The 13,628-nt window shown below is 53.5% G+C and overlaps 1 protein-coding gene across 6 annotated transcripts in view; it reads right to left on the bottom strand.

Moving 5' to 3' along the window:
• Positions 1-13,628, bottom strand: part of CACNA1B (calcium voltage-gated channel subunit alpha1 B) — a 203,301-nt gene that overhangs the window by 15,847 nt on the left and 173,826 nt on the right. For 5 of the 6 annotated variants that reach the window (XM_070456779.1, XM_070456783.1, XM_070456774.1 and 2 more), the window contains 3 exons: positions 11,545-11,689; positions 7,599-7,726; positions 1,917-2,013 (listed from right to left, as the gene is read on the bottom strand). In XM_070456779.1, coding sequence (XP_070312880.1) covers positions 1,917-2,013; positions 7,599-7,726; positions 11,545-11,689 — 370 coding nt within the window. The remainder of the gene's footprint in view (positions 1-1,916; positions 2,014-7,598; positions 7,727-11,544; positions 11,690-13,628) is intronic. The other variant, XM_070456799.1, reaches the window with a different exon arrangement.

The raw sequence follows: 13,628 nt of genomic DNA, 5'->3' as shown, positions 1-13,628 counted from the left end.
TCCCAGCAGCCTCTTTATTCCTTACCAGGATGGGAGCTAGAGGTGGGGGTACAGGGCCCCTCCCTGGGGTATGCTGTCCTCTGCCAAGCCTAAACCCTGTGATATGGCAGCCTCTCTGTCCCTTCTCTGGGTAAGGCCACTCTACCCCCAGCATTCTGGAACCAAATCCAGTGTTCAGCCTGATGGAGGGCAGGTGGCTGGAGACAATACCCACACTCTGTCCCCTAATGCTGGCAAAGCCCCACTTGGCATCTCCGATCATGGTCCTAGGACCTCGCTCATCACCTGTATGACACACACGGCTCCCAGAGCACAGTGCTCCTGCAGACCAGTACCGACGGCAGTGGGAGAGGCAGAGGGATTCCTCTCAAGGGCAGTCAGGGAGTCAGGGGCCAGCATGAAGGAAGAACAAGCAGCTGTTTTCCCAGAGAGGAGAGCTCCATCCAGGGCACCTTTACCAGAGCCCTGCATCTGCCTGCCCAGGCCCCAAAGGGCCAGGAGTTTGGGAGCAGCAGAGGGGTGAGACCAGGGCAAACAGACCGGCATCTCTGCCTGGGGCTAGACCCTCTAGCCATGGCACTCTGTGCATCTCCTGGGCCCTCCCCAACTCACCAAGACCATCTGCTCTCACTAAACTCAAGGCCTCCCCTGGTCTCTTCACGCCCAGAACCTTGGAGTTGGCCAGCACACCTAGGAAGGAACTCCAAAGGCTATCCCATCATGGCCTTCCCTGCCTACCCTGGCCCCAGGTGTCAGTGTGGACAGAGCTCTCCTTCTTGAGGACAGTGTTACAGCCTTGCATGCAGGACCTCTAGGCAGACTTGACATGCATGCCGGGCAAGGGAGGACCAAGGAGGACACCGGAGGCTTCACGTATGGCCCAGAGGAGCCGCTTAGCTCCCAGAGGCTATGCTGAGCCAGGGGATAGATGCAAGCCCAGAATCAGAGCACAGAAACAGACAACATGGACAGAACCAGACAGACAAAAGCTCTGTGGGAAGCCTGCTCAGAGACAAGGAGATGGCAGCTAGGCTCCAGACTTGTACTGGCTGAGTCACGTAACCACTGGGGCTGCCAGAGGGCTCTCAGGCTGGGAGTGCTAGAGGGGAGGGAAGTGCTTACTCGCCAAGGCGGGTGTGACTGGGGATGCAGGGGCAGGTAGGAGCAGACTTGGGAATGGGGCCACGTGGCCTGCTCATGTGCCCAGGGGGAGGCCTGGGAGTGTCCTCAGTTTACCCCCTCTTTGCAGCTCAGCCCACTAGGCCCTCGGCAACAGAGGGGGAGGGACAAGGGACCACCCAGGCCCCAGAGGTTGTTCTCACCCCCACAGGACCCTCTGGAGGCCCAGGAATGAGGGCAGGATGCCTCTCTCCAGCACCCTTCCTTCCTAAGGCTCCATGGACTCATGAAGTTCTAGACAATACTCCCTCCATAGCCTGGGAAGTTCAGCACATACAGAGCTGGGCGTGGGTTCCACAGGTGCACCCTGCAGAGGCCTTGCAGGGCCAGACACTGAGAGCTGGACAACTTTGCCCACATCAGAGGCTTGGGGGACAGAGGAGCCGAGTGTGGTCCTGAGCTCAGAACAAAAACAGCCTCTGTCAAAAAAGCTAGTTTGTCCCCTCCTTTCTGAGGAAGAGAAGGGAAGGAGAAAAGGCAGATATTGGGCTCTGGCCCCATCTTCCTGAGCCTCTTGGGGGGGCTCTCAGAGGGGGCAGCCCTAGGGGACAAGGGGCCCGTGTAGAGACACTTCACAGTGTCTATTTCCCTCTGTTTGGGAAGGAAGCGGAGAAGGTTGGGACAGAGAAAAGAGAGAAACAGAGAGACGGTAGAGCAGCAGACAGACAGACAGACAAGCCCCGGAAGAGATGGGAGCCCAGCACAGACAGCCTGTGGGGTGAAGGGGTGGGGTCTACCTTGTATGCAACGCGAGCAGGGCATTTCTTCCCCAGCCCCAGGGGCGGGGACATGTGTTTCAGCATCTCAAACATGTCATTGTAACTGATGCGCCCACTGGAGACCCGGCCCATAGGACAGAGGCAGAGTGGGGTCCACAGGAGGGGTCCACGGGAGGGGTACGGCAGGAGGGTGGGGGAGGAAGCAGACAAGAAAACAGAGCCAGTTAACCAGCATCAGATTAAATGCCAGAAGTCAAAACAAGCGAAATGAGGGCTTTCTGTGGGGGGCTCAATCTCCTCCTAGCCCCCCAGCCTCACCTCCACACTCTGGCCCCACACAGGGAGTGAGCAGGGGGCATCTGAGCTAATGAACATGGAGAGATGACAGAGGCTGCATCAGGGTGGCTTTGGGTTGTCAACTCTGATTTTATACTTTCAGAAGCCATGGACAATGCCAAATTGGAAAAGAGCTGTTTCAACATGCCAGCTGGGAGACAGCTGTCCAGTGACCAAAGACGCTGTCTGGAGAGCCGCGGCAGAAACATCAGCTTTCCTTCATGCCTAATTTGCTTCCAAATGAGCCAAGAGGCTTAAAAATTGGAGAAAAGCCTAAAGCAGGCCAGAAAACGAGTGTGGGAGCCACACTGTTCTGCAGTGGGCCCCGAGGCTCTAGAGACAAAGTCCGTGGGGGCGAGCCCTGCTACAAGCCCAGAGACACCCAAGCCCTGCCCGGAGCAGGGCCACTGTTCTGTCAGGGCTGGGCAGGAAACTGCAGGGTTGGGGTCGCGGGATGGGATATGGCTTGGTGCCACTCCTGCAGCCTCCTGACAGCACACCAGGAAGGGCAGGGACCGACATACGGAACAAGGCTCTAGACCAAGGTAGGCATTCAGGCTTGATGACCGCAACCTCCTTAGGCAGACTGGCCACCAGGCTGGAAGCCCCACCTCCACCCCTGGGACAGCTGCTTATGGGAGCTGCTTGGGTTCCCAGAGATAGGGTCAGGTTCAGGCCGCCCAAGAGAGAGAAGCGACAGCCTTCTCCAGCCGGTGGATCCGCCCAGATGGTCCAGGGTCCGGTCCTCCTCCCAAGACTCCTGGGCTCAGCCAAGCGGATCAGTCCAGAGGTGAAGCAGGAGGCCCTCTCTTTGGGTCCCCACCGCCTCTGCGCTCTCCTCTGCAGAAATCTGGAACCCTGGGTTGTTGGGGCCACTGTTCCTGGTCTACTTGTGCCCACACCCCCTCCTCTGGGGCCCTTGGCCTCTGGCCTGTGTGAGCATCAGTCTGCCCTCAAGAGTCCAGAGGCAAATCTGCGTGGGACGGCTGCTTCCTTGGCACGGGTGGGACCTGGCCCCCTACTTCCACCAGCGGCTGGTCCTCGTCCTCAGGGCCCAGAAGAAAGCTCTGTGTGCAGTCTCACGGGGCTGCCTGCCCCCAGCCAGCTGGAGGGGTCAGGAGTTAGATGGGAAACCAAACCGTCCAAGGGCTTGGAGTGTGGGCAGGACAGGGCAGGAGGAGCAAGAGGTGTCATCACTTCTGCACTAGGCTGGGACCGTGTGCTGTGTTTGCATTTCGAGCAGGGAAGAGTATGTCAGATGGAGGCTCTGAAGTAGCAAGCCTTGTAGGCCAACCTACAAGGGCAGCTCTTCGCTAAGCCAATGGGTGGCGCAATACAATGCAACAAACTGTACACATCCTTACAATGGATCCAGAAACTGGAAAGGAAACGTCACAGCTTATGGCCACGGAGGCATGAGGAGCCCATCCCGCCCGCTCAGCCTTGCGCTGCCTGGAGGTGGAGCCAGGGGAGGCTGGACAGGCAGCGCCCAGCTGGGGGCCCAGGGGTGGACAGACGGAGTATCCAGGAGACATGGCAACCCGACAAACTCCAGAGACCCCAGCAGGCAGGAGACACTCCATGCAGACAGTGTCGGGCCAGAGTGTCCACTTCACACACAGCACGGCTGTTGGTCCGTCTACACCTGGGTCTCCTTCATCGGCTCTCTGACATCCCCTTCCCTCACCCCCTCAGCGCCTGAGACCCCAAGGCCTCCTTGGCGAAGCTTCTCTCCACACCTGGCTCTCGTGACTATCCCCACCTCCCTGAACATACCATGTTCTCCCCTGGAAACTGCAGGTCCAGCTAAGGACCCCCTTTACCCAGGGTGGGCACCCTGGCCAATGCCGTTGCTTCCCTTTCCTGCACCATGGCCCCATCAGTCCAACTAGCTCCAAACTGTGTTGCATTTACTTCTGGAAAAGAGGGAATAAAGGGAAAGCCCCACTCTGGCCTCACCCAAGTGCTTGCTAACCTCATGGACCCAAAGGATGCCCACACAGAGGCTGGAAGTCTGGCAAAGCCCTAGTTCCTCCCAAGACCCCATTCCTCTCCTCTCTCCTGCTGTCAAACCCCTCAGATGCCACCAGAGGAAAAGTGCAGGCCTGATACGGTCACTCTGATTCAAAACTATTCCTGCTGTCCATGAAAAAAAGCCAAAGGCCACTTTTTGACCCCAACATCAAGACCTTTCTCAGCCCCTCACAGCCATCCTTCTAGAACCTTTACCATGTGTTCTCCCCTCCAGCCAGGCAGTCAGCTCCCCTTTCCCTCTGCCCCCACCCCTCCTCCACAGCTCCATCCCTCCTGCCCCTTCAGTTCAGCTCAGCTGCCACCTCCTCTGACTCACCAGCCTCTCCGGGCTCAGAGAGGCCCTGGCCTCACACTGCAGCTCCTCTGCCCACAGCCCCTGGGCTGAGCAGAGCTGAGGGTGCAGGCCCCAGCACATGGCCCAGGCTCAGGATGCTTACTGGACGGATGGATGAGTGTGAGGATAAGCAGACTCATCACACAGGGGGTGGTCCTGACTCTCCGCCAGAGTCTCTGCCCTTTACCACGAAGTGTGGAGGCAACAACAGAAGGGAGGGTGGGGGAGGCGGCACCAGAAGGCAATGACTCCATGCTCTCCTCACCTTCCCACAGCGTGCGCGTGCACACACGCACACACACACATGCCCATGCACACATTATGGAAGAGTGGGGAACATGGGCACGTACATGCCCATGCACTGCATTCACACACACATGCACACACACACCACACACGCGCAAAGATGCACTGCACTCACATGCTCGCAAAAACACGAACACACAGGTATGTGCCTGCTTGCACATAAACGCACTCACATACACTCTGGTGCACACAGATCTGTGCACAGACAACACACATGCACACGCTTGTGCACACACACATAGTATACATACACACACACAAAAGCTTGAGAAATTTTCACAAAGTTCACTTTTGTTTCAGGCTCCCCAAGAATAAGGAGACAGTTGATGGTCCCTGGGAAATAAAGATGGTCAGGGCCCTGCATCTGTCAGAGAGGCTAATGGAAGCCTCAAAGCATGCTCCAGCCTGCCCAGATGAGGGGTCCAAGCCTGGTCTGCTTAGCTGTCTCTGCCCAGCCTTCTGCTGCCCTAGCCTCTCACCGGAGCAGCAGGTCTGAGGGTCAGCTGCAGGTCATGTCTGTGCTTCTTCTGGGCCGCAGATCGCATGTTATCTGGCATGGTGCTGCACTCTGCAGAGAAGCTTACATGTTGTCCCCTACTCTTCCATAAGCTCTTCACCATATTCCTGAATGCCCATGTCTTCCCGAGGCCCCAGGTCTAGAACTCTGGGTCAGGGAAACAGTCAGCATCTCTGTGCACAATCACAAAGCTGCAGCCTGACCCAGGCCCACTTCTTGTATGTCTTGAATCAGTTTTCGCCTGTTGGGGAGGTGCTGGGTCTACAGTCCACGAAGATCTGGGGGACGTCACTCCCCTCTGGCAGACCTGCACTGACCTTCCTTTGCCTGTTAGTCCAAGTCACATTCTACACAATCTCTCTGCTTTTTACAACACAAATCTCCTCTAGGAAAAAATATGCCCAGAAACAGCAGCATCTCTTAGACCACAGTCAGGAGGATCCTCCTGGAATGAGTCTCAGTCCTGCCTCAGCTGGACTCTCTCCTGCCCTTTGCCTGACAAGGACCAGGTCTCAGGTGTGATCAGTCTCCCCTTTAATCTGACTGGGCCTTCCTGACCAGACAGCCCAGGAATACGCCTGGGCCTGTGAGCTCCAGCACGTGCTGTGGGCAAATGTGCTAAAAACGACAGGACTCTCTAAGACCATGAAAAGTCATATACATGAGACATAAACAACAGGCAGACTTGTTCTGCACTGTGTGAAAACTATAAACTCTTCATTGCAGTGAAAAACACTCAGAGATGCTCTAGGCCTAGAAGAGCCCCAGGGCCCTGGCGCTGCCCAGTTTGGAAAGGGCCTCACATAGCACCTTCTGTGTCCTCACTGTGATGGGTGGGAAGGCTAAGAAGACTGGATCAGAAGCAGGTACAGGAGCCCAGTCAAGCTCCCAGCCCTTCGGGGGTCTGGGGTATCAGAAAGCTCCTCAGTGTTCCCCTTGTTGAGCTTGGATTCAGAGTCCCAGGGTCCTCCCATGAGGACACTGACCGTCTCCTCCAAGCCTCTACCACACAACAGGTGACCGAATGCAGAGTCATGCAACAGGGACGCAGGCAGGCTGGGGCGCCTGCGAGAAAGAAGAGGGAAGCACCCCAGTTCCACGCTCTTCTTGTCTCCCTGGAGCCCCCTCCCTGGTACTTATTCAGTCCTGGGCTCACTGTGAGCAAGGCACTGAGCAGGCCTGGGTCTCACCCAGGAGCCATGTCTCTCGGGCCTCCCTCCACATCCCGTGTTTTGCCGCAGAGGGCATGTCCTTAGTGCCTCCTCAGGTCATGGCTCTGGAGGGTGCCTGAATGAATGAGCAAGGGAACGGGTGCGCGACAAAGGACAGACAAACAGGCAAGGGAATGAACTCAACCAAGGGACAGACAAACGGGCAGACGGAGGACCCGCACTGCTGTGCTGGGCCCGAGGACAAAACATCACAGGTGTGCAGGGCTCCCCCAAGAAACACATGGTCCTCACTGTCCTCTGACCCAATCACTCTCTTCAGGAGACCCTTGCTTTGTCTGGAAGCACTTGGCCCTCACTTATGAAACAGCAACGCATTAACAGTTTTACACCATGACCAAAGGGCCTCAAACACACTAGACCTTTACTGGCAGTTCATCTGATCTCAGTAAAAGTTTACCGAAAACCCTTTATTCACAGCCTGGGCTGGTGACACAGAGGCGCACTGGCTCTTGTCCTCCAGAAGGCAGCAGGCAGACAGGCCCTGAGCCCAGAGGAAAAGAACTAAGGCCTCACATTGTTTCTGGCCACAGAGGCCTCGGAGCCTTATGAGAGGGTTTTGCCCCGTGACCTCTCACAACCCGGATGTGACGTGCCTTGTGAGAAGACAGTGAGCTCCTGCCCAATAGGAACCTGAGTGTCACAACCCCCTGAAGACCTTCCACAACCCCCAGGCAACCTCCTAAGGGCTGGACTACAGGCCTGAGAAGAGGATCTGTCAGCCCAGGGAGCTGTACACAAGGGCCCAGGGAGCTAGCGTGAGTGTGCCTCCCAGGAGGAAGCTCAGCAACACCACATGTGTATCAGGATAGAACCCCGACCCCCACCAAAACCCAAAGGGGGTCGCTCATTCAGAACATGCCTGCAGTGACCCGGCCCCGTGCTGAGGCCTGCGGGTGGTGGGTACCGACCCTGAGGACCACGCAGCCCAGGAGCTCACTCACCACGCAGCCGGGTCGTACTCAGCCCAGACCCGGATGAATTCGTCCAGGTGGTGAGGCCCTAGGATGGAAGAGTCCCGCGTAAGGTACTCAAAATTGTCCATGATCACAGCCACAAAGAGGTTCAACATCTGCAGGACAGGAAGGAAAAGAGGTGACGTCCAGAAGCCTCGGCCTGCCCACTGCCCTCCCCTCCCCTGCGACAGAAGGCTCTGTGCGAGGCAGTTAGGGCGGCAGGGGTCGCTGACTCACGTAGAGCCTGCCCCACCTGCTCCCCCCATGGCCTCAGAGGGCTTCCCAGGCCCCCTGCACATCGCCGCCACCACCAGCAGCACCCTTCCCTGGTTCCAGGTCCCACAGGCCAACCCTAGCCGCGGATCTGGTCCTCTGAAGGCTTCAGTCTCTACATCTCCTGCACCATCCTCACTCAGTCCTGTCAACTCCTCCAACCATCTGTCCTGCCATCTGGGTTAATCTTCCCCACTGTGAGGTCCCCAGCTTTCCCCTTCTCACCTAAGCCTTCAAGGAAAGTGGTGACTTTGGACTTAATAACTTGAGCTCTAGAGACCTAAAACTCAGGCATTTTTGTTTTGTTTTTTTAAACTGAGTTGAAATTCACTTAACATACAAGTAAGTCTACAATTCAGTGGCATTTAGTGTATGCACAATACTGTGAACCACCACTTACCTAGTTTCAAATTTTTTTCATACTCCTGAAGAATACACAGTACTAAGTAATCATTCCTTATACCTCTGTCCTCCCATTCTCTGGAAACCACCAATTTCCTTTCTGAACCTAGAAAGTTATCTATTTGGGGCATTTCAAGCAAAAGGATCCATACAATGTGTGACCTTTGTGTCAGGTTTCTTTCACTTAGTGTGATGTTTTCGAAGTTGATCCATATTGCAGCATTTGTCAGAACTTCATTCTTGTTTATGGCTAAATGATATTCCTTTGCAGGTCTGTACAACTTGTTTATGACAAATGTGGTAGATGATACCACTCTTATAGCAGAAAGTGAAGAAGAACTAAAGAGCCTCTTGATGAAAGTGAAAGAGGAGACTGAAAAAGCTGGCTTAAAACTCAGCATTCAAAAAACGAAGATCATGGCAACTGGTCCCATCGCTTCATGGCAAATAGATGGGGAAACAATGGAAACAGTGACAGACTTTATTTTGGGGGGCTCCAAAATCACTGCAGATGGTGACTGCAGCCATGAAATTAAGACACTTGTTCCTTAGAAGAAAAGCTATGACCAGCCTAGACAGCATATTAAAAAGCAGAGACATTACTTTGCCAACAAAGGTCCATCTAGTCAAAGCTATGGTTTTTCCAGTAGTCATGCCTGGATGTGAGAGTTGGACCACAAAGAAAGCTGAGCACGGAAGAATTGGTGCTTTTGAACCATGGTGTTGGAGAAGTCTCTTGAGAGTCCTTTGGGCTGCAAGGAGATCAAACCAGTCAATCATAAAGGAGATCAACCCTGAATATTCATTAGAAGGACTGATGCTGAAGCTGAAACTCCAAAACTTTGGCCACCTCATGTAAAGAACTGACTCACTGGAAAAGTCCCTGATGCTGGGAAAGATTGAAGGCAAGAGGAGAAGGGGACGACAGAGAATGAGATAGACGGATGGCATCACCGACTCGATGGACATGAGTTTAAGCAAGCTCTGGGAGCTGGTGATGGACAGGCAAGCCTGGCATGCTGCCATCCATGGGGTCACAAAGAGTTAGACGTGACTGAGCGACTGAACTGAAGCGCAATTTGTTTATCCATTCATCTACTGATGGACATTTGGGCTACGCCCAGAAGTAGAATTGTTGAATCATACCATAATTCTACATTTAATATTTTAAGGAATCACCATACTGTTTTCCATGGTGGCTATACCATTTTACATTTCCATGTGCAGTGCACAAGGGTGTCAGTTTCTCCATATCCTCACAAAACTTGCTGTTTTGTCTTGTTTTTTCAAATAGCAATACTGATAGGTATGAAGTGGTATTTCATGGGCTTTGGTTTGCTTCTCCCTAATGATTAGTGAAGTTGGGAATATTTCTGTACTCGTTGGCCATTTGTGCAGCTTTTTTCTTAGAGAAATGTCTCTCTAAGTACTTTGTCCATTTTTAGATGGCTATCTTTTGTTGTTGAGATGCAGGAGCTCTTTATATATTTTGGATATTAACCCCTTATCATACACATGATTTGCAAAACTTTTCTCCCATTCCTTGTGTTGCCTTTTCACCTTGTATAATAGTATCCTCTGATGCACAAAAGTTTCAAATTTTGAATAGTCCATTTTTTCCTTTTCTTACCCAGGATTATGGTGTCAAATCTAAGAATCTTTTGCCAAATCTGAGGTTATGACTCTGAGACTACAATGTTTTCTTCTAAGAGTTTTATAGTTTAAGCTCTTGTATTCAGGTCTTTATAAATTTTGAGGTAATTTCTTTTCTTTTCTTTTTTCTTTTTCTTTTTTTGGCCATGCCCCATAGCATATGGATCCTATTTCCCAAGTGGGGATCAAACGTGTGCCCCCTGCAGTGCAAGTGTGGAGTCTTGAACGCTGGACCCCCAGGTAAGTACCAAGCTAATTTTTACATATGGTGTAAAGTCAACTTCATTTTTCTTTGCATGTGGGTATCCAGCACCATTTGTTGAAAAGTTTATGTTTCCTAACTAAATGGTTTCAGCAGCCTTCTTAGAAATCTTTTGACCATGCATATGAGGATTTATTTCTAGTCTCAACTCTATTGCTTCAGTGTATGTGTTTGGATTATGCCAGTATAATACTGTTTTGATTACTGAAGTTTTGGTGTCAAATTTTAAATCACAAAGTATGAGGCCTCCTATCTTGTCATTGGGTTTTTTTGTATTTAATTTTTAAAAGTTTTTCTTAAAGTATAGTTGGTTTATGCTAGGTGCACAGCAAAGTGTATGTAGGGGAGGGAGTAGAGGCACCTGGGAGATTGTTAGAACACAGACTCTTGGGTCCCTCTCCCAAAGATTCCAGTACGGTAAATCTTAGAAGGGACCCAGGAATCTGAATTTCTAACAAGTGCTCAGGTGATGCTTAAGTCATGGGTCTCTGGACCACACAGGGACCTAGAGGGTGTCATCCAGCCTGACTGATACACCAAACACTAATGACAACAAATTCACATCTCCAGCCAGAGGCTCCCATGTGCCTCAGCTCCTCCCATCTCCCCCTCCCTCCCTCCCTATCCGCGCACCTGCAGCTCCCCAACCTTTCCCCTCCGGGGAAGAATCCTTCACTGCGTCACCCCAGCAAGCCCCAGGACACAGCCCTCTTCCCCCTTTTCTCTCACGCCCGTGTTCAGTCACCAACCACGTAAGCTCGGCCTGCACAGGGTAGCCCCCGTCCACACAGCTTCCTTCACACCCTCCCTTCTCCAGCCATCACTTCCAGTCAGCTCCTGGCCACACACAGCCTCTCCTGACCAGAAGCCAGAGTGAGGTTTTAAGATGTCAAGTAGATGATGTCACTGTGCATAGTCTCCCAGAGGCTTCTGCTGACTTGTAATAAAATCCACTCACTGCGGCGTGACCGGCTGAGACCTCCAGCCTGACCCCATGAGTTTCCTGAACCTCATCAGGCACAGGCAGGCTGGCTAGAGTGCTGGTGCTTATATCTTGTCACCACGGTGTAAGTCCTTCTAGCTGAGACCTGAGGGATAGTGCCCCACAGAAATGTAAAAACCCTTTCCACAGAAGTGAAGGCAGGCCCATAGGAGCTCATTACTCAGTGGGTCCTTTCAGGATTAACATGGTCCTCGTCTCCAAGGAAACAAGGACCATCAACATGGAATCAGCTTTCATGCATCATGGGTCAAAATTGGGTGTCAGCAAGAGAGCAGGGGGACTCAAGTTGGTCTGAGACAGGCAGATGTGGCAACGGGGTGCACACGGGGCCCAGGACTCACCAGAAAGGAGCAAAGGAAGATGAAGGAGACAAAGTAGAAGTAGGCGAAGTCACTCCCACACTCCGTGGCATTGGCGAGCTCGTCACAGGCCCGGCTGCTGAGGCAGGACAGCATGATCTCATGCCAGGCCTCCCCGGTGGCACTCCTGAGATGAGGGCAGAGTGTGAGGCCAGGAGGGAAGGCCCGGGCCTGGCCGGGAAGGAAGCCCAGGGATTTAGGAGAACTGCTTTCCCTCCCACAGCGATCCTGCACAGGTGTTAGCTCTGGGTAACAGATGCTGGTTCTTAAAAAGGAACCTCTGGCATTAGATTTTCAAGCTGATCCGAAGTGGGAAAGCATGTGTTACAGGAAAGGAATCACGGCACCGAAGTCAGCACCACGGTGAGCTCCCTCCGTGGATTCTGATCTCCTCCCCAGTGTGTGCCACCTAGTCCTCCTGGATTCAGGACACGATGACTGCATCCTTCCCAGTGCTCAGGCCAAAGATACGGGAGTCATCCTTGCCTCCTCTCTCTCGCCACATCTTGATCTGCCTTCAAAAACAGCCAGGCTCTTAACTACCCCCACCTCCCTGGGCTGGGCAACCACTTCTGAGCTGCAGCAACAGCTCCTTAACTGGATGCTCCCCTGCCCAGTAGCCCAGCAGATCAGATCAAAGACCTTCCCAGTGACCCCTACATGACTGCCTAGAGCTCTGTGGCACTGCAGCTGCCCTCTCCCTGACCTCATCCCCTACCACGGTCCCCACTCACTCTACCGCAGCTGCCCCAGTTTCTACTGTCTCTTGAACACATCAAGAACCCTCAACCCTGACCAACTACCACAGCAGTGCTCCTGTGTGGCCTTTTGCTCCTGTGCATGAAGCCAGCACAGAGGCCAGATGTGCATAAGACTTGCAGGTGGCCCAGCGTGCCCCTGTGTGGTCAGTCCTGGGCAGAAGCTGGGTCCACTCCCCACTAACAATGGCCAGTTCAGCCTGTGCCAGGCCTGAATGATGAGGGTGCCCATGTGATGAGGAAGGAACAGAGATCTTTGAGATCAAAGATTTAAAATCAAGGCTGGCTTCATATCTTTTGTGACACAAAGCAGGATATTAATAAACAAAGAAATAAGGTGGACGTAAGAGCTAAAGTGCAGAGAAAGGGCACTACTCGGGGAACTGTCAGCCTAAGGATGCTGCTTATCTGATGCAAAGAGTAAGTAAGAAACTCTCTCCAGGCCTGGCCTGAGCTCACCCTCCAAAAAATGAGCTCCCACACCTCCCAAATGCATCTGCATAGGGTCAGCTGAGCTGGGTGTCCCCAAAAGTGGACAGAGCAGGGAAACCTCAGGAAGGGGCCCAAGGTGGGGTCTGTTGTTTATTTATTAATTAAATATTAATTCATTATGAGGCTCCTCATCATAAATTACTAGAGAGAGCACTTTCCCCCCTCCCCGAGGATCACAGCAAATGAAGGAGACACAGTTAACCACCTGGGCTCTACCCACGAGTGCATTCTTACACCAGGGTGGTGGGCAGCCCCAGCCCATGTGTGCCCATGCCTGAGAGCAATGGCTGGGGAGCCATGCCCCATCCACCTCTGCAGGGAGGCCTCTGAGCTGACGCAAGTCTGTGCTCCTCAAGGCCCTGCCCTGGTGCTCCCCTTGACTGCACCCTGGAGCCGTGGGGACTGCAGCGCCTGTGAGCGACAGAGGTGGAAGGAGCTGCCCTCAGACCCACAGGTCGGGCCAGTTTGGCTCCTTGGGTCACTGAGAGGGTCCACCCTGTCGATAGCAGCCGCCTGCTGTCAGCTCTTCCTGATCCCAGAGACGCCCGAAATCACCAAGGCAAGCAGATGGGAAGCTTGGGGCTGGCACACCAAGAAAGGCTCTTTCGACACCTGTCCTTCAAGACCTCGCTGGGCAGCAGAGATAAGGTGGGCGAGTCAGCCCAGCCCAGGGGTCTCAGGCTGACTGCCTCGCGGGTCTCCCTTCAGGCCCAGGAGCCATTAAGGACGAACAAGCAGAAAGGGAGGAGAAACTGGGAAGGCCCACCAGAGAGAAGCCAGCATGGCGAGGAGAAGAGGGTGGGTCCTTCTTGAATG

This window comes from Odocoileus virginianus, chromosome 2 (genome assembly GCF_023699985.2).
Source record: "Odocoileus virginianus isolate 20LAN1187 ecotype Illinois chromosome 2, Ovbor_1.2, whole genome shotgun sequence".
NCBI classification, from domain to species: domain Eukaryota; kingdom Metazoa; phylum Chordata; class Mammalia; order Artiodactyla; family Cervidae; genus Odocoileus; species Odocoileus virginianus.
The sequence above is the reverse complement of the archived record's forward strand: the minus strand, read 5'-3'. Positions and strand labels throughout refer to the sequence as shown.